The following is a 24,871-nucleotide window of genomic DNA, read 5'->3' as shown; positions in this document are numbered from 1 at the left end:
GGCCCAAAATGAATGTCCACGATTGATATGTAATCTGATTAGGTGTAGCATGCATCTGTCCTCTTGGGCATGACCTGTAGGGGGCGATGAAGCTTCAATGCGATATGAATTAATGCCAGCTGCAGGTGAAGCGAAGCCACCAGTAACATGGCAACAATTTTACAAATGCTTCACCCAAAATTCAAGGACTTTCAACCCTTAAAAACACAACATTCAAATTCGAGCATTTTCAAGGTTTTCACGATCTCGTGCACACCATGTTATCAGTACTTTTCCAGACTTTTCACACTTTCAGTACATTTTTCACATTTTAACATAGGGAATTTTTTGGGTTGTTTTTGTCACTTTTCAAGCGATTTTTTGCATTGTCTTTCTGTTCAGTTTTTGGGTCGATTTTCATTTTAAGGTTCGTTTCTTAAAATCATTTTTCAGTCTTTTTGTGGTTGTTTTGGAGATTTATTTTTGTTTGCTTTTTAGCAGCAGGGAATAAACAAAAAAGCCATGTTTAGAGCAGTTTACTTTTTTATGTTTGGAAAATTAAAAGTTATAAAACTGTTAATAGAGGCAATTTTAATTGAATAAAACAATATTTTTTTCTAGTCAGCAACTAAATGTGTTTTTTTTCAGTTGTTTACATCTTCTGTAGTATTATTTCATGGATTTATTCCCAATTGATTTTCTTAATCTTATAAAGATATTTGAGAACATTGCAATGCTTTTATCAGAGCTTTTCTTGTGAAAAACCTAATGCGGCCCAGCCTCACCCGGACTGTTTCCAGCGTCCCCAGGGAAAATTCAGTTTGAGACCCCTGTGTTAAATGGTAGGAGTTGTCTTGCGAGTATATTGTTGAAAAAAAGGAAAGAAAAGAGGGTCACCCAAAGAGAGCAGAAGAACAAGGAGCTTTCAGAGGATTTCTCTTTGGGAGGAGGAAAAAGAAGAAAGAGGCCTGTGGTGGAGAGGAAAAGGTGGCCGACCTCAGCTGTCCGGCCAGCGGAGATTTAAGGATGAAAGCTCTCTTTGTGTGTCACACGCAAGGCGGGAAACACTCTCATACAAAAAAAGTCATCTTCTATGAGAGTATAGTTGTATGTGTTAGAGAGTATAGTGGTGTGTATGAGAGTATAGTAGTATGTATGAGAGAGTAAAGTTGTGTTTGTGCATGTGTATCATGGTAACTGGGTAGAAAATCATACTTGCTCTTATATTTAGCATACTCTCACACATGCAAAACTATACTAGACACAGTCACACTTACTGTACTACTACTACAGTCCCTCATATATACTCTCTCACACATACCACAATACTCACACACACTACTGTGCTTTCACACACATACTACTATACCCGCAAACACATACTTCCATACTCACACACACTATTATTATCTCTCACACACATTATTATTCTTTCTAAAATACTTAAAAAATGCTATTACTATAGTTTTTTTACACACCTAGTGATCATCACCTCTCTCAGTGTTGTTTTACTTTCATTACTTTTGGTAACAAAGAATATGTACAATGATCTGTGTGTATATGTTGTATGGTTTGAGGTCAAACTGGAGTTGCTCCCAGTATAGAAGTATGTGTGAGAGTACAGTTGCATACGTGAGGGACTATAGTGTACTGTATGTGTGTGACAGGATAGTAGTGTGTGGATGAGAGCATAGGAATATGCTTGCGAGAGTATAGTAGTGTGTGTATGAGAGTATGTAGGGGAGCGAACCCCTACCCAAAAAGGGGCCTTAAGAGGGATGGGTGCCGCCTGGCTGTACTTGCCAAAGACACACCACAGGAAGTTGGGGCACCAGCGACCCTAGCGGTTGAGAGATCTATGAACCGTGAAATATGATAGTAATGTGCGTATGACAGTATAGTAGTATGTGTGAGAGAGTGTAGTATGAAAGTATGGTAGTGTGAATGAGAATACAGTGGTATGTAGAAGAGTATAATATTATAGAATGACTGTGTCCGTATGAGCATATGGTTGTGCATGTGTGAGAGTACAGTGTTATATGTGAGATAAAGTGTGACTACTTCTCAAATGGCCTCTCATTGTCTTTCTTTCGATTCAAACGCTCGCCTCAGCTGTGGATCTCATCTGAGGAGAATGTCCAACACATCTGCCAGCCGTTGCAAAATAAGACTTATTACCTGTTGACATTCTGTCTTTCACACACATATTTGTTATTATATGGAGATTGTCCAGGCCTTTTTTTTTTGCTTGTACTTTTGCCAGAGAAAGTGGACATATTAATCAATAGCACATTCTGGGGGGAAAATGGTGAGCCTTACTTGGCTGCAAGAAATAGATGTGCTCTTGATTTAGTTTGCAGTTAAAAACAGGACATACCAAAATAGGACAAAAAAAATGATTTAGCTGTGTCCGAAAGGCAAAATATGAGTTTGGGTGTGCTTAGAAATGTCAGCGTTTGAGAACTCCACTCTGAATGTGTGCTTTTTTTTAAATAAAAAAAGACACAAAAAGCAATTGTTATGGTTCAGTTTGTTTCATATTGTGTTCATAAAAGTGTTTGTTTTAATATTTACACATATATTTTTTGTCTATTTCACTATTCATATGTGCATTCTTGCCGCATAATAAATTCCACACATTTTAAGTATTGTCAAGATTTGGGATGTTTGATACCATGTTTTTTTCCAGATCGATACCATTTCGAATTCTCTAGTTATGAGAAGTAGTTAATAGTGATACCATATACTTAGATCATTAGTAGTGATATTTTCCAAGAAATACCTCTATATCCTAACATGACAAATATCCTTCATTTTGCATTTGTTTATTGGCAATTTACCATTTTTTTTCAGGTTCCTAATTGTTAAATAGCCTCAAGTAGATAGTGTGGTAATATTGAAATGTGTCATTACATATATAGTTATGTTTGTATACAAGTTGTCAGCTATTTTCAGGCATTGAATTCTCTTTCATTTATTTTGTGGTAATAATGCACCTTATGATTACCCATACATTTTGATGTAGTTATTCACTTGTAAATTCCGGACTGTAGAGCGCACCTGATTATAAGCCGCACCCACCACATTTTAAGAGGAAAACCGATTTTGTACATACACAAGCCGCACCTGTATATAAGCCGCATGCGCCCACATTTAAACATGTAACACAAACACAAAATTAGCCCAAACCCGACTTCAAGTCCCGCGATTGAAACTAAATGTCTTTCATTAAAGTCCACAGTCCAAAAATCACAGCCGACAAAATGAGTGGAAAATGATACCGGTACTTAAGGTTTGATGCAGACCTGCAGAGTCCGGGTCCCGTTGAAAGTAATCCAAGGAAAAAAGTGTATATTTCCAAAGGTAAGGGTGGGAAAAATATATCAGATGAACACATTTACTCACGCAACTCCTTTTTCTTTAACCAACTTTTTACCCCCTCTTATTTCCTTGTTTGTCCCTCACCTTTAGCGGTCCCCACTTAAACTCGGCACCCTGCGTTTGTTCCGCCCCTCATTTTTCGTTCACCCGTACAAAACATATCAGAATAAGTGTCTAAAATAAATACAAATAAATACATTACAAAAATATACAGTTGCAAATACAAATTATATACATGGGTTACACATATTTACAAAGAAAGACGGTACACCAAGAGAGTTTTCAAAGCTTTATTAATAATAATATAGCTTTCATCCCAACGGTGGCTGTGACAGGGCAGTTTATGGTAGCAACACTCGAGTGCCGCAGGCGGCCGTTAGAAAAATTACATAAATTGGCCGCATCACTGAATAAGCCGCAGGGTTGAAAGTTAGGGGAAAAAGTAGCGGCTTATAATCCGGAATTTACGGTATGTTTTATTCACTTGATGTCTCATTATATGCACTCATGTAGTCATTAGATAGTAACTACATTGTTCTAAGTGGTAATCCGATTTATTATTGTAGGGGTCTTTGCCTTGAGTCTTATCAAACGACCTGGACCATTTAGTCTGGACAAAGGACTGTTTTGAAGTTGGGATTAGAGGAATTGTCCACTGTTTTATGTTTTGGCTGTTGTGTTTTCCCTCTTTCGTATATAAATTAATTGTCTTTAAGAAAGAATACTTGTGAAACCATTACAGCATTATTCTTTACTTACAAACCCAGAATATTTTGTTTTATATGTCCTTACTTGTTTCTATTGTTATGAAAACCTCAACAGAACTGTTTGTTTTACCGGTCACATCTGGAAACCTGGATGTTAAACAAACACGAGAATGAAGAAAAGTCTGTCCTCCTCAAAAGCTACAATTACAAGTACCAATATTGTAAAAAAATGTGTTGATACTGACTCGCCCATCACTGTTTATTATACTAAAATTGTCCTGCAAGACATTCCGTAATCCAATATAGTGGTCATAGAGTTATTACCACTCATATACATGTAGATGCTGAACCTTGTTACTAACTATGAAGAGGTACACTGTAATTATTGGGCTGACAATTTCCAAGCTAAAAACGGCCTAAAATGTTGTTACAGTTTCCAGCCCGATCGGAAAATAAGCCTGATAATTAGTCACCTGCTGCTACACTAAAATATTAAATCAGTCGACACTCCACGTGAGAAATGTTCAAAGCATTTATGTATAATGATATTTTTATGTAGCTGGAGCAATACTTGATCTCCTCTCTATTACTTTGTCATGTGCGCAAGATATCGGAGACCTTAAGATAAGTCACTTAGGTCAGCGTGCGTAAAGGCTGTTGCGATTGTACGGGCTTCTGGATTTTAATCAGTCCGGTACATTGAGTTTTGTTTTGAGCCCCTTTTTGTCACACTCCTGTGTAAATGTTTCAGCTAATTTAATTAATATTGTACGTTGCGCTAGTTGATTAAAATTGACAGGTACAGACACTGTCTGCTATTGAGTGTCATAATTATGGCAAAATGTGTTACTTTTCTGTTATAGACATTTCCCCACGGATTATTTTTACATGTAAGAAATGGATGTGAACGAGTTCATTTAAGCCTTGGGTTTAAAATCCGGGGCTGCTTGGACGAAAACAAAGTTGAATTTCTTCCTCAAACATGCCCATGCAGCTTTTAATCAGGTGTCCGGAATTTATGGTACGATATAAAACCTTTTCATTCAATATTTGTTTGTAAAAGAACCACTTGTAAATTGGTGTTCCTATTTACACAAAACCCAATAGCACTGATTGTAAGAAGAAATCTTGGGATTTCTATTTTACTGAACATGAAAAAAAAATTTGCGGCTTTGTTTATGTTTTGGCCTATTCATTAAAGAAGAACGAGCCACTTCACACAAGACAGCCTTAGAGGTATGTGAAACTGGCCAACTGGATGTCATGTGACTACTTGCGACCTTCTCACCTTACTCATGGAAACCTGCACAGTCTTCTTTCCCACAGCTTAACTTCTTTGTCAAAAAAAAAAAATTAAAAAAAGACAGAGCCTGCATATTAACCCGCTCCAGACGACCCTCGGTACAAGAACCCCCGCTTGAAAACGTGAAATAATATACACATTTTCGAGAGCTCCCTTATCTCGCTCCCAATCAGGCTTGACTTGTGGCACCTCCCTGCGAAGCTAAAACATTCCCTGCTGGTGTTAGCTTCGGCGCCTGTGGCCTCTTTCCCCTCGATCTGCGATTAAATTCACAAAGAGCTGCTATATAAACAGTCCGGCATCTGGGGGTTGTGGAGAAAAAAAACTGCAAACTGCCATAGGAACATAGCCAGTCATGATGTTATTAATATTTCATAGTCAAGTTAAGTGTTTACAGTTCTGGGGGAAAAAGAGGACTATATATGGTGATGAGATGTAAGACCGGGAGTTTCTTATTTATTTAGACAGTGGCCGAACTTTCCGTGTATTTAAGCCTGTGTTGGTGTTACAAAGGACCACGTTCCTGAAACACATTTACTTTTCCCGGTAAGGAATACTGTTACACGTTATTGGTAACATTTTGTACCTCTACTGTCGTGACAACATGGTGCTTTACTCTGACCGCCAATCATAACGTCTGCTGCAATTTGACGTTTTCCCCTTGGTTCGTGAAGTAACATAGAACACTCTTACCGCTGTATTCAACCACATTTACATCTGCTCTGTAGATCCTCTTCAACAGTCGCTCCTCATCCATCCTCTCCATCCGTCCAAATCAACTGAGTACTCTCTTATCCACATGCTTGCTCAGTTCCGCTACTACTCCAATTCAGTCTCTCACAATTTCATTTCTTAATCTATCCAATCTTGTCACTCCTAGCATACTCCTCAAACGCTTCATCTTAAAAACATTTAACGTCCTTTTCAAATCTGCAGGGCACCTGTATGATGCAGCAGGGGTAAACCAGTGAAAGGTGTCGGGACCTGCTGTTGACAGAAGAATGTGTTGTGTCACCCTGACACGAGTGACATTGCTGCTTTCTTTTGTCCCGTTTCATCTGGAGGGACGAAAGCATGACCAACTTGGGTGCCGGGGTGCTTAACTTGTTTGGGTGTTTGGGCATTTGGGCTGGCCTTGTCAATTTTTTTTAGTTTTTTGCTACTTTTTTCTTTTGATTTTTGTGTATGTGTTTGCCTTGCTGTTGGTCACCCCTCTCGAGGGATATGACCAGGGTAGATAGATAGATAGTGAATTTTTCCTATGTTTTTTTTCTGTAAAAGCCCTTCTGGGGACAGACATTGAGAATTAGCCTTGGCTGATATGTTATAGTATGTGACATGAGTTTATGGAGTATACTTGTCCCTTTTCAAATAAACAAAACTTACACTTCGTAATCCTCGAAAACACAACGTTAAAATTCAAGCATTTTCAAGGAGTTCAAGCAATCGTACGAACCCCGTGTTCAGTAAGGCGCCCAACACTGGCGACAGGACGTAAGCCTGGGAGCTTGGTATTTATTTAAAAAGTGGCCAAACTTTCCGTGTATCCCAACAGACTTTCTGAGCCGGAGACATGCAGGATTAATCCCGCTCTGTTGGTTTTGTCCTCTCATTCCAGCCGCCTAATAACCTGTCAAAACAACCCAAGCGAAGGAGAAAGCGCCGGGCCCCTTCCCCCTCTCGTCTGCACAAACCTCCCCCCAAAAAATGAAAACAGAGGTGCGGACTGCGCCGCCTCTTTAAATAAGGACCGGCATTGTGTTCGCCGACGGGAGCGGGGGTCTTACCTCGGAGGACCGAGGGGGGCAACTTGTCCAGGTGCAGGCCGGACTGGTAAAGGTGCAGGATTTGCTCGAAAGAATCCAGAGTCTCGTTCACACCCGCTTTTAAGTCACCTGAAAATAAAATAAGAGAAGAATTAGATGTTTGATGGGTTTAAAGGCTTTGCAGATAGAAGACCAAACCAAAAAAAAATGCCCAGGGGCCCGATCCCGGTGACCTATCACCAGGAATACATGAAGACATCTACATCTTATATTTCTTTATTTTTGTTTATAAGTAGATTAGTTTCAGCAAATTGGTTTTGAAACACTCACAAATAAAGCAAACAATATACTGGGTCCCTATTTTAAGCAATACACTTAATAATTATAATTATTTTCCATGGTAGATTTTTTTGTAGTATATCTGTAGTATTTCTGCAGTATTATTTTCGTCATATTTCCATTTAATATTTTTGTGGTATTACTGCAGTAGAATTTTTGTAGAATTACTGTAATTGTATTTTGTAGTATTTCCGTCGTAATAGTTCTGCAGTAGTATTTTTGAAGTATTTCTGTCGTAATATTTCTGTAGTAGTTTTTTCGTGTTATAGTGTTACTGTAGGGGTATTTGTGTAGAATTTCTGCAGTAGTATTTTTGTAGTATTTCTGTATTTACCGTAGTAGAATTTTTGTAGAATTACTGCAATTGTATTTTTTGGTATTTCTGTCATAATAGTTCTGCAATAGTATTTTTGAAGTATTTCTGTCATAGTATTTCTGTAGTAGTCTTTTTGGGTTATCGTGTTACTGTAGGGGTATTTATGTAGTATTTATGCAGAAGTATTTTTGTAGTATTTCCATAGTAGTATTTTGTAGCTTTTTGTCTTGTTTCCATAGTAGAATTTTAGTAGTAGTATAGTATTACTGTCGTAATATTTCTGTTGTAGCATTTTTTTGTTGTATTGCTGTATTAATATTTTTTGTTCCATGGTATTGCTGTAGTGGTAATTTCCATAGAAGTATTTCTGTAGAGTTTGGTCATATTTCCATAGTAGATTCTTTTGAGTATTACTGTAGTAGTACTTTTGTGGTATTTCTCTCATAATATTTCTGTAGTAATATTTTTCTGGTGTTTCTGTAGTAGTATTTTTTATTATAGTATTACTGTAGTGGTATTTTTGTAGCTTTTCCTGTAGAAGTATTTGTCGCAATTCCATGCTAGTATTTTTGAAGAATTTCCATAGTAGTATTTCAATAGCAATGTTTTAATTTTATTTTTTTGTAATATCACCGTAGTTGTATTTTTGTAATAATTTTGTTATTGCTGTAGTAGTATTTTTGCCCTATACCATTATTGTAATAGTATTTTTTGTAGTATTTATATAATATATTTCTTTTTGGATAAAAGCAAAATGATAAGTTAGGTCCCTATTTTTTTACACACTTCATTTTGATTTTTGTAGCAATTTGGTAGTATTCTGTAGTAGTATTTTTGTTGTAGACATACAAAACGATAATGGGGACAGGTTTGGCACCCAAAAACATTTATTATTAGTAGTACTTTATATAGTATTTATAAATATAGTCATTATATTTTGATCATTTTTGTTTGGTGGGCCGGATGAAAATCCTGATCGGCCGCATGTGGCCAGCAGGCCATAGTTAGCCCACCCTTAGTCTAAAACAATGTAGGGTCCACAAAACATGTACATCCAACAAATATACACAGCCATCATACATCTGCACAGTCCAAGAATATAAAAATAAAATACAATAGATAATAATAATTAAATTGTTATGGATGAAAAAGTAATTGTTGTTAAAAAAAATTGTCCACAAAGGGAATCAACCTGGCCGTCCCAATACTTTTGGAACGCAATCTCTTTTTCACAGGAGACATATATTTTAATTACAGCCTACCATTTACAATCCAACTGGAAATTTTCTCAACAGTTTAAATCCCACTTAAGTCTTTGTTACACTCCTTAAATGTCCGGAAAGATTTTGGTGCACTCCCACTCACTCCCTTGCACGCACACTTCAAACAAAAACGTTTATAGGCCAGAAAAGAGTTCGGTTTATTCATGCGAACAAGATGAAACACGTGACAAAGCGGTCGAAACGTTCAACCGAGTCAGTTGAGTTCAGTTTACTTTGCACGGCTGCATAAAATGTTTTCCCTCAAGCTATCATTAGACAATCCTAAAATGTAACCATTTTATTTTGTGTGTGTTTTAAGAGTGGGGGGACTTTACGCTTAGATGTGTGTTTTTTAACCACTAGATGTCGCCACTAAAGACGATTGCTAAGAAGAACGAGGTAGAATTATTTGACCACTGATGTATTTTGTCATGCAAATGAAACAAGTGCTAGTAATACCAAGGTACCATACTAACTACGGAGACTCAAAGTGACCAAAACTCACCATATTTCTTGCATTTTGATTTTGTAAAATAAAATGAAGTAAAATAATAAGATCATGTATTGGCCCAAGAGTATTTTCAACAGATGAAGGATAATGTAAAGTTAAAATATTTTGGTTATTTTTCAATTATTTTTTTTACTGAATAACGTTTTTTTAAAGAGGAGACAATAAAAGAATCCTTTCCTCAGAGCATGATGCTGCCACCACCATGTTTGACAGTGGGGATGGTGTTTTCAGGGTGATGTGGAGTGTTACTCTTATACCAAACGTATCGCTTTGCATTCAGCGCAAACATGTCAATTTTGGTCTCATCGTACCAGAGAACCTTGTCCCACATCTTATTTGTGACTCCCATGTTGTTTATTGAAAACCCCAAACAGTCCTTTTTTGTGGTATTCTTTCAGAAAGGGCATTCTTCTTGCCATTCTTCCATAAAGGGCAGATTTATGCAGTACTACTCATAGTTGTTTTATACACAGATTGTCCCACCTCAATTGTGTATGCCTTTCGCTAGGCACTGTATATTCTATATTAATCAAAGTTTTTCATGATAAGAATACTTCGATTAAGTGCTGTGTAAATTAACTTATTATCAAAGAATTAACTTTTTAATAATAATAAAAATATATGATAACCAGAAAAGGTATTGGTCATTTCAATAAAGGTTACCTTTCGGTTGAATATGTCATGATTACTCATTACATTCACCTGTACCCGCTCGTTTGGCGCAAGCTGCTGCTGGTTACCTGATTGGTTTCCCCTTCTATTTAAGCTCAGTGCTTTCACTCGCCTGTTGTCAGTCTGTCAGCAAACCTCTGTTTACACAAGGCAAGCATTTTCGACTCTGACTCCCGTTGGTCCCGTTTTTGTCACCCGTTTTCCACTCGTCCGTTCCTGATTTCCCTGTTTGTCTCCTGCTACGACCCGTTTTTTGACCCCTTTGATCTCCCATCCCGGCTAACGACCTGTTTTTTCCAATCCAACCACGCGACGATCTCCCGCTTTGGAAGATCCACTTCCGCATTCAGAACACACTCCAATCCCGTGAGCGGCTTGCTTCCCTCGTCCAGCGAGCACCAGATCGCTGGCACTGATTTTTCCTCTATATCTCAATAAACTTGTAAGTAACGTTACACATCTGGGTCCTCCTTCTGTTATGGTTTCGACAGAATAAGCATGTTGAAATTATAGTAAAATAAGTATTATTATTATATCTGTTAGGATAAAAATATTACAATGAGCAAAAATATCTGTAATCTCAGAAAATGTTTATTTCCAGGGGCATAGCCATATTAAAAATAGTATAATAACTGATATTTTTTTACTAAAATTATAATTAGTGCAGAATTGGCTGGCAACCAGTTCAGAGTGTCCCATGCCCACTGCCAGATGATTGCTGGGATGGGCTCCAGCACCCCCGCGACCCTACTGAGGATAAGCGGTGCAGCTAATGAGATGAGATGAGATAATTAGTGCAGAATAAATTAACATACTTCTATGAGAACAAAAAAATTAACAAGGAAAACAATCTCAGAAAATTTAGATGTTATGTTGGCTGCTGGGTAAATTGGGACTCCATATCCAAAGGTTACAATTATGATTCTCTATCCGTTTTAAAAGTCATGGGAAAAGGTCTTCCCATTTTTCATGTATTTGTCATAACTCGTATGCATTATCTTGTCACCTGTCAGCTTTCTGTGAGGCGTATCAAATAAAGCACTAAAAACACGGGCCTGTCATGACAGGACCGTAATAAGACGATGATTTACTCCCGGCGTGAGGTTAAAGAGACGTCAGGGCGAACACGGCTCTCTCTCGCTTACCTGTAATGTTCATGATGTGCTCCACCAGGTGTGTGAGGCCAGGTGGAGCCTGGTGAGGCAGCAAATAGGTGAAAAAGTACCTGGGAGCCACAAGGAGAGAAAAAAAAGGAAAGAATATCCATCATGAGCCATGATTTGAAACAGTACAGCTGCCGAGGATCTGAATTAGGGTTCTCAAACTCAAATGGACAGTGTGTATTATTCTACCACAAGATGTGACGTCGCTGTATTATATCGTGCCAAAGAAAACGAGTGCTTAAAGCACAAGGGAAGAAGACAAAATACGGCGACTTAAAGTGACCAAAATCACCCTATTACTTTTGAAAAAGAAGAGAAATAAAAGAATTAAGAACATTGAAAAGAAATAAAGAAGAAAAGTAAAAAAAGGACAAAAAAGAAGAGAGAAAAATGAAAAAGAAGGTATAAGACAAAAAGTAAAATTCATAAAAGAAAGAAAAGAAAAAAAGGAAAAAAGGAAAAGAAAAAGAGAGAAAACTGATATATTTTTCCCGTTTTTGACTTTTTCTTTTTAATTCATTATTTTACTTCTATTTTTTTTTCTTTCTTTTTCTCCGTTTTCCCTTTTTTGGCCTTCTTTACTCCTTTTCTTTTATCCCTTATAGTTTTTTTCCTTTTGGACAAAATAAAATATTTTTTCCCCATCTTTCCCCTGAGATTCGATCTGCAACCCCAGTGTAACTGTTTGAATCTCAAAAACAAAACAAAAGACAAAAAAACAACAAAAACAAAACAACGTTGCAGTGTTGGGTATGGTTGACATACGAAAAGGCATTAGATCTGATCTCATTATCACACTAATATTACAGTTGTCCTGAAATGTATTGAGTATTCATTCTGCATAACTTTGGGTTCCCGTTTTTGGTTGTTTAAGTTAGTTTTCGCTCACCTTTGTAGCAGGCATGAGAAACACAAACTTTTGACCAGTGAAAATTCAGAAAACCGTCTTTTTCTCCCTACTAATCTGTAAATAAATCATTTTCTAAATCTTATTTTTGTGCCTACTTTTATGGCATCCGCTTCTCTGGTTACACCCGTAAGAAACAACGGCTTACCTGTACGCGTTGTAAATATTCATCTTCTCATTGAGGTCCTCACACACGCCTGCCGCACAAGTCAAGGTGAAATTCCGGTGCGGAAACTGCAAGAAGCAGTCGTCGTGGCGACGGCAGGGCGTGGCGGCGGCGCTAGCATCGTCCAAATCGGTGAGCTTGAGTTCGCCCGATACCATCACGAATTGGCGAGGCTGAAAGTCCAGAAGAGCAACCGACCCCAAAGGAGACCACGAGAGGAAATGCAGGAGGCGAACCAGGTCCAGGCACACCTGCAGGGACACCAGAAAAACAAAAAGAGCCTTCTCGTTATCTGCTCGTCTGTTTGTTTAGCTGCAGTGAAGTAATCCTGTTAAGATAGTCTAATGGGATTGTAATGACGCGATTAATCGGACAAATGTTTACCGAAGTTAAAAGGCAATTTACTGTATCCGCTATTTCCGTCCTTTATAATTGCCAACCTTTATTCCTCTCCCTCTATTACCCATATTTACATTTTTAGATGAGTCCATTCGAGTTAATTAAACTATTTCAGGATGCGCTTTGTTAGTCTGCTCAACAATGTGAAACAAATTCTTGATTGGAGGGAAGTTATCTTATTCAGAAGCCTATCATTTTTTTCCCATTTTAAAAATGAATTTTGTTATCTCAGGTCATCATCTTTCATCTGCAAGATCGAAGAACTTTACAACGTTAAAGTATTATATCCATCAATCCATTATCTGCACTGCTTATCCTCAGTAGGGTTGCGACAGGGCTGGAGCCCATCCCAGCTATCTTCGGGCAGTGGGCAGGGGATACCCTTAAATAGCTGTGTTCCAGCTAGTCGCAGGGCACACAGAGACAGACTCACTTGCTCATTCACAACTAGGGACAATTTGGACAGGCCAATTAACCTGACATGCATGTTTTGGAATGTGGGAGGAAACCGGAGCAATCATTATGAAATGGAAGAAGCTAAACACAACGATCAATCTCAATCAGAGTGGAGCCCAATGCATGATATCACCTCGTGGGGTCTCAAGGTGGGGAATCAGCCCAGAACTACACGACAAGAGCTCAATGACCTGGAAAAAGCTTGGACCACTGTCTCGAAGGTTACTGTGGGCAATAAGACGTCATGATTTGAAATCATGCATTGCATGAAAAGTTCCCCTCCTTAAACCAGCACATGTCAAGGCCCACCTTAAGTTTGCATATGACCATTTGGATGATACAAAGAAGTCATGGGAGAAAGTTTTGTGGTCATATAACACCAAAATAGAACTTTTTGGTCATAATTCAACTAAGCTTTTTTGGAGGAAGAAGAATGAAGAGTACAAACCGAAGAACACCATCCCTACTGTGAAGTATGGGGGTGGTAGCATCATGCTTGAGGGTTTTTTTTTCTGCACATGGGACAGGCCGAGTGCACTGCATTAAAGAGAGAATGACATGAGCCGTGTATTGTGAGATTTTGGGGAACAACCTTCTTCCCTTAGTCAAAGCATTGAAGATGGGTCGTGGCTGGGTCTTCCAACACGACAACGACCCGAAGCACACACCAAGGAAAACCAAGTGGCTCCGCAAGAAGCATATCAAGGTTCTAGCATGGCCCAGCCAGTCCCCAGACCTGAACCCAATGGAAAATCTTTGGAGGGAACTCAAACTCAGTGTTTCTCAGCGACAGCCCAGAAACCTGACTGACCTTTTGAAGATCTGTGTGGAGGAGTGGGCCAAGATCCTTCCTGCAGTGTGTGCAAACCTAGTGAATGACTGCAGGAAATGTTTTACCTCTGTATTAGCAAACAAAGCCTACTGTACAAAATATTAACGTTCATTTTCTCAGTTGTTCAAATACTTTTTGCAGCTATATCACTCAAATAAATTGTTACAAGATCATGCATTATGATTCCTGGATTTTTCTTTTTAGTTTATCTCTCCGCAGTGGACATACACCTTCAATGAAAATTTCAGACCCATTCATTATTTCGAAGTGGGAAAAATAGCAAAGAAACAGGGTGTTCAAATACTTTTTTTCTTCACTGTATGTAAAATACATTTTTTAAAATTCCACAGAAAAAATGTATGTTTATGAGATAGAGCGTGTATTTTTGCCTATCATTCAAATCAATGTGTTTTTTACCATTCTGAGGCACCAAATAACACACAATGTTCTTCTAAAAATTCTGCTTGCGAAAGTAAAAACTGATCCCAGGAATCCACCGAGCAGCTAATGTTTTCTAAACTGAAGCTTAGACTCAAATTCCATTATCTTTACAGCTCAACAAGAAAAACAGCAAAAAAAAGAAGGCACCAGCTGCACACTGACAAACCGTAAAACGACTTGCTGCGTATTTGTGACACTGTAAATATATTGCGGCTGGTCTTGGATACTCTAAAGCCCCACGTGGGACGTCACTGGCACAGTAAAAACGGCAGCGGGTGAAATCGGACACCCTTGGATTACTGAAGCTCTCGCACATGGAGCTGACACCGAGCGCACTATGCAATGCCGACGCAGAGGCTTTTGTAACACTGACGGGGCCAAACAACACACATCGACACTTAAAGAATGATTCCAGTTTGAAGAGTTTTGAGTTAAGCAGTGGGGAAACTCACACGTTTTCAGCATGTGAGCTATTTACAGAAACAACCATGTCGAAAGAGAAAAAATGGAGATTCAAGGGCAGTCTAGGATTAAAAAGTGCCCTAATTAGCGGAATTGAATGCTCAAAATATTTCTCAATGCGCTAAAATAAATCAAATATGTTCAACCAAAATTAAAAATATGTCATACAATATTCAAATTAATATAAGTGACTCAATTCAAGTCAATTTTTTTTATTGTTGCCAATGTTTTTGTCCAATGATACTCTTGTGATAAATAAGTAACACTGTACTGCTTTAGTGCAGAACAATTAAATATCCTGTACTGAATTTAGGCAAATACAGTCGTTATATTTGTGGTAAATAATCGAAATTCCAAAATATACTTAAAAAGAAAATAATTAACTTTTTTTTTTCTTTCTCGATTCGTAAGGCATTTTGATAAACCCCGTACTCATCCATTTTACGATAAAATTATGTTTGTATTACTCTTTATTTAAACTCTTAATCATTAAATAGTACTTAAATCATAAATAAAAATCAATAAAATTTTCATAAGAGTCATATTTGTAATACACTTTTTGTCAGATGGATTTGAAGTTCTCCAATTTATTACTGCATCAACAACGTTGACATTCATGCTCACATGCTGCATTTAAAAATAGATGGCAATGTGTCCCAACAAATACAAACCACTGAATAAACTTTCCCCGGGATCTACCAGTACTACCTCTGCGCTCCACAGGTAGATCGCCATCTGTTTAATAAGCATCCTAGAAGCAAAGCAATGCGAATTGACATTAATTTAAGAGCTTTGATTGTGGACAAACACTGTGCACAACCCAAGCTTCATTCAAAATTTGTATTTTGATTATGTCTGTAAATGTTTTTATCTCGGGTAAAAGGACGCATTATTTGTGGGAGGCCCCGTCTTGAGAACTCATGTTTATATTTCCAGGCTCTGGAAATATGTGACTGTGTAAGCAGCACATTCCTAAAAACCCACTTTTGGAGCATAGTCACTAATAATCCTTGTTACTTTTTAAAAAGAAATGAGCCGTCTCCTGAATAAAATATATTCAGTGTAGTTCAGTCACTGCCTGCTCATTTAAAAGAACACTCCATTATATTTGACCACTAGATGTTGCTGTATTGCGTAGTGCGACAAAAACGAATGCCACAAAGCAGAAAGGTTACAAAGTACGGCAACACAGAGTGACCAAACTGGACCTTTTTTTCTTCTCAATTTTTTGCACAGCCTTTCCCAAAGTTTTGGCTATTTGGGGTACCCTTAGCAGCAAAATGTTGGACAATCGTGTCAATTAAATTCAAAAACAAGTTAGCCTCATGTTCTGAAAAATCAACCGAAATTACTTGACCAGTGAGTATTTTAAAAAATATATGATTATAAGCTACTTAATGTATTTTTGAATATTATTCAAACCAATATAGTTTTTAAAAAATCAATTAGGTTTATTTCAAGTCAAGTCATGTTTATTTGTATAGCCCTTAATCACAAGGAGTCTTAAAGAGCTTCACTGACGATTGCAAACTACGGCTATTATTATTACACCGTCCCCTGATCTAAAACCTACATGAGGGGAAGGAAAAACTCAAAAACCACAATAGTAACAACGCACGGTAGTTGAATAAGCAGTTGAGTTGAAACAAATAACCACAAAGGGCTGCACAGACCACAAATTATTGCAAACCACAGACTATTATGACACCATCCCCTGATCTAAAACTTACATGAGGGCCAGGAAAAACTCAAAAACCTCAACATGGGGAAAATGAAGAGAATGAAGAAACCTCGAGAAGGTTTACTTCACTTATTAGAGGAACTTGATAATACACAATATCCCTTTTAATAAAAAAATGGAGGTTTGACGCCTATAGCAGTCAAAGCCGGTGACTATGTTAATTAAAGCTACACTACCCCCAAAAAGTTAGAACAAACAAAATCATAAGTCACCACTCCCGATATAAAAAAAACCACTTGAGAGTCTAGATTCTTTTAAGATTTGCAGTTTTCTACCCGGCTAGTAAGCACGCGGAAAAGAAAACATCGAGATTCGTATTTCATATGAAAAGCAGTTTGTTAGCTAGTTTACTTAAAATAGAATAATCATTTTAAATCTATACCTCCTCAAATAAATGATAACCAAAATGTATAATCTCCTCTCCTTTAATGAAAAAGAAAAATGGAGAGCCTCGATCCTTATGAGATATGCAGGCGCTAGCTAGCTAGCTAGCAAGCAATCAAAAAAAATTCCCACCGACAACGGGGGTTGAGGTAAAGTTGCATAGGTGTGTATTGTGTATTGAGATGACATTCCTAGCCCGCAGTGGATTAACTCCCGGTGGCATCTCCATTACAACCCCGACCAGATCAAATACACAATGGGACAGATGTCGACTCTCCTAAAGTTTCCTCCCTTCATCTGGACAAAGAACGTCAAGCGCTTACCCTGAAGCGGTCCTCCCAGGGGCTTTGGAGCAACTGCAGCATCTGGAGAGGGTTCCCCTGCTCCAGGATGACCGTCACCGGGCTCCCCGAATCTCCAGGGCAGTGTCCCCGTAACTGCAAGGGGAAAAAAATTAAGAGGTCAGAGGACTAGTCGAGAGATTGGGATGGGTGGACGGGGAGAGAACACTGAGGCGCATTGTTGGCTTTACCCTAAAGGCCCTGAAGGGTCAGTGGATTTAATTAAATTCAATTAGGTTAGTACAGGGATGGGATAACATTTTGGGTCGCGGACTGTATTGGCCGATACCAAGTCTTGATTCGAAATCTCAACAATCCATCCATTATCTGCACCGCTTATTCTCAGTAGGGTCCTAGTGGTGCTGGAACCCATCCCAGCTATCTTCGGGCTGTGGGCAGGGGACACTCTGAACTGGTTGCCAGCCAGTTGAAGGGCACACAGAGACAGACAACTCACTCGGTCATTAATGCCAAGGGACAATTTGGACTGGCCAATTAACCTGACATGCATGTTTTTGGAACGTGGGAGGAAACCTGAGAGCCCAGCGGAGACTCACGCAAGCATGGGGAGAACATGCAAACTCCATAAAGGAAGGTTTGTACCTCAACAATAATTAAGCGAAAAATATAACGTTGGTTTATTTCTATTTTGGGCATTTAAAAATATATTTTTGGCAATTTCTTTGCACATTTCGTTCCAGCAAAAATTCCAGTCAGGTCACATTAGTTTTTGTAGCTTTTAATGACAAAACGTTTCAAAAGGCTGAAAAACAAACCAAAAAATAAGGATAAGTGTTTTTAGAATATCAACTCCAATATGGATTTATAAATAAACAAACATAAAGAGGTCTACTTGTATATTTATATTACTTTTTTGTCTATGGATACACCTTTTTTTCCTCAAATTGGCTTTAAAACACTCAGATTTACTGAAAAGTATCACATTAAGGCAGTTTTAAAAGAAAAAAAATGATTATATACATTAAAAAACTCCAAATGCAATACAACCAGCTCAGTGGCTTTTTTCATTAAATTTGATATATATCTTGTTAAATAGCAGCACGGTGGCTGAGTGGTTAACAAGTCCACACACCAGTTCTGAAGTCATGAGATCGAACATTCCTGTACAGAGTTTGCATGTTCTCCCTGTGCTCGAGTGGGTTTCCTCCGGGCACTCCGGTTTCTTCCCATATTCTAAAAACTTGTCAGGTTAATTGGCCAGTCCATATCGTCCCTGAGGTGTAAATGAGAGAGCGAGTTAAATGTCTCTGTGTGTCCTGAGATTGGCTGGAAACCAGTTCAGGGTGTCCCCAGCCCTCTACCCGAAGAAGGCTGGGATGGGCTCCAGCACCCTAGGCGACCCTACTGAGGATAAGCGGGGCAGATAATGGATGGATCTTGATAAATAAAATAAATACACAATAAAAATAGAAAATAAAGAAAATGTAGCCGGCTAGTTGATTTTAGGGGATACTGGGGACCAGAGTGACACAAAACCAACACAACTAAATTAGTAGAACTTATTTTTTTTTACCATTTTATAAATATTATCATCACATTTTTCAGTTTTTTGTTTGGCACGCAGGATGAAAAAGCCAGACGGGCGCATTTGGCCCACGGGCTGTAGTTTGTCCACCCCCTGGGTTATAAGGTCCGAATGGGAGACACAGGAAGACGATGCCGGATCTTATTTATTAATTAAAAAGGTCAATAAAAAAACACTGATTTTGCATTTGGCCTTTTTGTTTTTTTAAAGCTCAATAAAAACGTCGCACCGCTTTATAAGCTTGCCTATAAACATTTGTGTCGCTATAAAATGTGTTTATGATTAACCTCTGAGACCCTGAGAAGGGGAAGCTTACAATTCAGTGTTTTTTTTCTCCCCAGCAGTTAAACTGAAATAAGAATGGCTAAAGGACTTCTGTTTTTGCATTTGATCGTTAAAAGGGATGCATGATTTTTTTTCACTTAGAAATCTTGTCAATCCAAACGTTGGTATTACTTTTAAATCAAGTTTGGATTCACAATGGATAGATAAGTATAATAAACGTGACAATAATTTGTGATTAAATATTAAAGACTGTTGCGTCTGATCACATTCATTTATGAAACCTAAAAACTGTACTCACAATTTAATATTTTCTGGTAAATGTTCACGTTTTTTGCACATGAAGTCATAACCGCGTGGATGATTTAATTTATCTAAGTTGTAGAGTTCCATTCCTTTTCCGTCTCTCAGATTTTGTGGCTTTCTTTACCAGTTCTGCGTACGAAAAACTGAATAAAAAATCCATATTTCAATGATCATTTAATTAAATACATGAAAAAATAATTCAATGGCAATTAAAAAATTCCTTAAATAAAGGATTTTTATTACAGAAGCTCCCCTCCTTGCGACCATTGGACTTAAGATAAACGGTATTACGAACATTTTTTTCGGTATGTCGAAAAATATTCGGACATTGCTGTAAGTTAGATTTTGTATTGTGTGCACCTTAGTTCGAGTACAGGACATTACTGTGGTGCTTCTTTCTGCCGTGTGGCACTGTGAGAGGTCGCCCAGCATCCACCCTGAAGAAGAATTCCGGCTTCCTCTTCCTAGTTCGTGTGTAAACATTCTATACTGTATCTCCAGCGTGCTAAGAACTTTGACATTTTTATTGTTTAATATCTCGTGCAGTCATTCAATATGGTTGGTGTAAATTGTAAAGGAGAGCCGAGCCGTTTCTTTTGAAACGAATGTGGAATAAGAAAGCTTGATGTGGTTGAGGTGGATCGCTTTTTTTTCGTCCACTTTCTACCACCGAGGAAGACGTCACCTAACTCTTGAAGCTCATCTTCCAAAAGTAAGTTAAACTTGACATTATAGAGCATAGTATTTTATGAAATGTTTATTTTTAAGTACAAAACAATACAGTTTACTTATACAAGCCTTAAACATAATTACATAGACCTTAACATACAAAATATAGCACTGAAGCAACTTACGAACAAATTCAACTTACGAACGATCGTCCGGATCTCGTTCGTAAGTAGGGCAGCGTCTGTATTCTCGAATTTTAAATATTCCTCAATACCGATACCTCATACTGATACAATCAACGCATAAAAAAGACAAAAAAATGCCGAATATTTCAAATATTGTAGAATTCCAACATATGATATATCTATCCAGCAATGCTTGATTACAAATTTGCTTAAACTGATCCCTCAGCTCTTAAAGAGACAGTGTTTAATATTTAGTGGTTCTTATTGGCACAAAAATACATCGGTTTGAATACTTGGCAAAAATACCTGAACAATCATGCCAATGTTAATTTTTAAACAAAATCTTGGCTCGAGAAATTTGTATTTCTTTTACATAGTGGAGTCCCTACCTATTTGTCTGGCAACTTGCTGTTATGCTGTGCTCTGTGCCACTGGTTTTCGTACGCATTAGACAACAGTGCTGACTGGTGGTCGAATATTACACACTTAAGCTTTAAGTAATCATCAATGTCATATTCAATAGCCGTCATTTTTCTTTTATTTATTTGTATTTGTTGCAGGTATTTTCTAATAAACACTATAAAACTCAAATAATTGGTTTGACTTGCACTAAAAGGAGAAGCCCGCCAATTTTATTCTACTTGATAAAGGCAGTTCGTTGATTGAAATTCCATCAATTTACTCTTTAATATCGCATTCTTTTAATAGAAATCTCCAATTTCGGCAATTTCTGTTATCTTGTTAAATGGCCACCACAGGCCAGCCAATACTGACAGCTAAAATCCTAATCACTGATACCTTAAAAAGGCTGTTATCAGCACAGATACATTGTATCAGTACTTGCCCATTCCTACTTTTATCACATTTACACTTCAGTCTTGTACTTACTGTATTTACTCATGTAGAATGCAGGGGTTTTTGGGGGGCTTAAAAAATAACATTGGGTGCAATTGGAATCAAACCTGAGTCGCAGCGATGAGAGCGCTAAATCCTAAACACTGGACCACTAGGGGTTGATTTATGTGGTCTTCAACCTTTTCTGTACTACGTCCTGGTTTTATGTCTGACAATATTCTCGTAGCCCAGCCCACCAAAAACATTAGCAATAATAACAAAAATAATAATAAACCTAAATCCACTATGTTTTCACTCGACCACTAGGGATCTAGATGACATCGGAAAAGGCATTCGTTTTTATCTCATCGTCACACTATTTTTACTCACAGTACCATGTTGTCTTGCCTTTTTCCATCTTGCATAGGATTGTTCAATCATTATACAACGTTGTTTTGGCTGAAATCTTTCCTATAATGGTCCATCTATTAAGTTGTAATGGAGCATTATTGGAAAGAGTTTGGCCAAAGCAAATTGTTCAGTGTGGCACTGTGAGTAAAATAATGTGATGATGTGATAAAACCTAATGCCTTTTGTTTCGGCATCTACATTCCTAGTTGTGGGTAGGATTCGGCACCTTCACCACTACGACTCGGGCTTGATTCCCTCTGCAGCCAATGCTGTGTAAATAAGATCGGCGAAAATTGTTGGCTGACCATTCATTGCTCAATTATGGTTGTATACAGTACCACCACGAAACCTTGGTCTAAAGTCACAGAAACTTTATTTTATTTTGGGCTTAGATTTTATTTTTACCTAAAAAAAATGTGCAAAGACAAATCCATTCAGCATTAACGAAAACTAAGGCATTTATTTTTCTTTCTGTGCGGCCCAGTACCATGTGACCCACGCCCTGGTTCTGGTTTGCGGCTCTGTGGTTTCTGACCGAGGTTATGGATAACATACGAAAAGGCATTTGATTTGATCTCATCACGCTATGTTTAATCACGGTACCAGAGACAAATGTTAGAGAATGTAGGAAACTGAAAATCGTCCTCAATATATAAATAAATGCACAAAGGCACTCAAGGGGAAACATCTCTTTGGTGTATCCGAAGATGAATCAGACAATAAATAAATACATTGTAGATTTAATGTTGGTATTGTGTTTAAAATTTAAGTTGTCAATAAATTAGTTTAAACGTATTCCACAACATCCGTCACAATACAATTTTTTTGAGCTAAGAAAGAGTGAAACAAAAATTGATACCGAATTAAAAAAAAAATAGGATCGCGCTTTATACACGAGTGCACGTTATAGACCAATAAATAAACAATTTACTGTCATGTTTTGATGCATCTGTGGACATTATTTTATTCTTGTCCCTGTCTAACTTTCCTCTAACTTTAGATTTCAAATATTTGCCGATTTTATTTTGGTTGAGTGGCGAGGTGGTAAAAGTGTGCTGGAACTATAAAATCGATTTTTTTTTTCTTTTTGTGTTTATTTTAGTATACCCGCCTACGCGTTTGCCTTTTTTCTTTTTTAAATGCTTTATTTAACAAAATGCGAAAACATTTCCAAACAAAAATTGCACAGCGTTAATAGTCCAACGAAACTGTACAAAAACCATAATAACAAGAAATAAAATAAAACAAAAACGGTTTGGAAATATTATTGGTTTTGATGGCCTTCTGGTGGGATTTATGGATAGAATTTATCCGTTTTACTTCACATTGGAGGGCAATGAAAGACATTTTTCGAACAGTGAATTTGCATATTGCCTCGTATCTTGTTCATATTCTTATGCAAATAATTACTGCATTACCCTCCTTCTATTATTTGCCTTGTCTGTCATCTTTATCAGTCTTTATCCTGATTTTGTTCATCTTGTTTTTTTTTCTTTTTTAAACAACGTTTTTTAATACTTTTACTTACTTTAGGGCTTTGTTGTCAAATTTCATTTTTAGTGTCTCTTTTTAATGAATACGGTAGTTAGATATGGATTTTTGTTCAAAAGATGCTAAAAAAATGTGCACCTTGATGACGTTGGGATGCCGCAACCGGTGCAGGAGCACCATCTCCTTGTCGAGTTTGTGGCCGACCAGCAGACGACATCTGCGGGTGTCCTTAAAGCCCTCCACGCACTTGCTCATGTCGATTCCATTCTCGTTAACCATCTTAAGAGCCGCAGGTTCTCCGTCGGCCAATTCCACCTTCACCACCAACTTGGTGTACCCGGAGCCGAGGACCTCCAGCGGCCGCGCGTCCCGCAGAGCTCCGCAGCCCAGCGGGGCTCCATCGCCGGCTGGGCTGCGCGTCAACTCTCCCAACAGATCCGTGTACGAGGAAAGCTCCGCGTCACGCGTAAGCAAGGGGAGGATTTCACGGCGTCTTTGCGCGAGTTGGTGACTCAAAGCCGAGCGGAGGGAAGCCAATTCTCGGCCCTGATCTTCGTGGTGGCTTCCGAGGTGGCGAACAGTGCCGAGGAGCAAGCACGCCAGGAAGGAGAGCACCGCCGCGGAGAGCACGGCAGCCGCGCGTAACGACGTGCCCACGGAGGCGGGCATGTTCCGCAGCCGGCACGAGTGAAAGACTGCTGGTGACTACTGAATGCACGGGGAAAAGTGATCGAGGCCTTTCACCTCCTCCTCCCCTTCGTGGAAACTCCCACTGGAGGTGTGTCCTGTCCGTGCGTAACTTTACACCCGGACAGCGGGAGTTCCAGTCGGCATCAGCATGTTTCAAGGCAAACTCTTAGGTTGGCAGGGTTGGGTAGGGTTACTTTAACTGGATTACTTTCAATTACTTTTCGATTACTCCTATGCCAAATATGCTAATAAAAGACAAAAGAAACTAAATATGAATACAATTACTAAATTTTGTGCAGGCTTGGGGAGTAACGGAATACATGGAACGGCAAAAACGATGTTGGCAAGCTGTTTGGATTTATTTTCATTTTGTTTCTGTCGCATTTTATGTTAGTTTTGCCGGAGATCAAAGAGATCAAAGCCAGGAGGGAAAGCTTACCGTGTGTTGTGAGTCATCATTTTATTCATATTTAGTTTCTTTTGTCTTTTATTAGCATATTTGGTATTGGAGTAATCCAAAAGTAATTGAAAGTAATCCAGTTAAAGTAACCCTACCCAACCCTGGTCGCATTTTATGTTAGTTTTGATGGAGATCAAAGAGATCAAAGCCAGGAGAGAAAGCTTACCACGTGTTGTGAGTCATAATTTGATTCATATTTGTTTTTTTTTGTCTTTTATTAGCATATTTGGTATTGGAATAATCCAAAAGTAATTGAAAGTAATCCAGTTAAAGTAACCCTACCCAACCCTGTAGGTTGGTAAAATACGCACACAAAACTCAGTACTTTACCATGAAGGAAAGACATTAGGTGGATTAAAGAGACAGTATGTAATATTTACTGCCTCCTAGTGGTAGTCAAGTTCTGTTTATTTGTATAGCCCTTCATCACAAGGAGTCTCAAAGGGCTGCACAGACCACAGATTATGGC

General features: G+C 38.2%; 1 protein-coding gene across 1 annotated transcript in view; it reads right to left on the bottom strand.

The window, feature by feature from the left end:
- The window catches only part of pkdccb (protein kinase domain containing, cytoplasmic b), a 29,762-nt gene extending 5,781 nt beyond the window's left edge, over positions 1 to 23,981 (bottom strand). Inside the window, exons 1-5 of the mRNA XM_088354947.1 lie at positions 23,391 to 23,981; positions 17,511 to 17,624; positions 12,455 to 12,723; positions 11,382 to 11,461; positions 7,158 to 7,265 (exon numbers count right to left, since the gene is read on the bottom strand). Of these exons, the coding sequence (XP_088211073.1) occupies positions 7,158 to 7,265; positions 11,382 to 11,461; positions 12,455 to 12,723; positions 17,511 to 17,624; positions 23,391 to 23,921 (1,102 nt within the window). The 5' untranslated portion in view covers positions 23,922 to 23,981. The remainder of the gene's footprint in view (positions 1 to 7,157; positions 7,266 to 11,381; positions 11,462 to 12,454; positions 12,724 to 17,510; positions 17,625 to 23,390) is intronic.
- Between the last annotated feature and the right edge of the window lie 890 nt (positions 23,982 to 24,871).

The sequence above is a fragment of the Urocampus carinirostris genome, chromosome 15, assembly GCF_059441175.1.
Source record: "Urocampus carinirostris isolate Australia breed hairy pipefish chromosome 15, RoL_Ucar_1.0, whole genome shotgun sequence".
Taxonomy (NCBI): domain Eukaryota; kingdom Metazoa; phylum Chordata; class Actinopteri; order Syngnathiformes; family Syngnathidae; genus Urocampus; species Urocampus carinirostris.
Note: the sequence above shows the minus strand (reverse complement) of the source record. Positions and strands in the feature narration are given on the sequence as shown.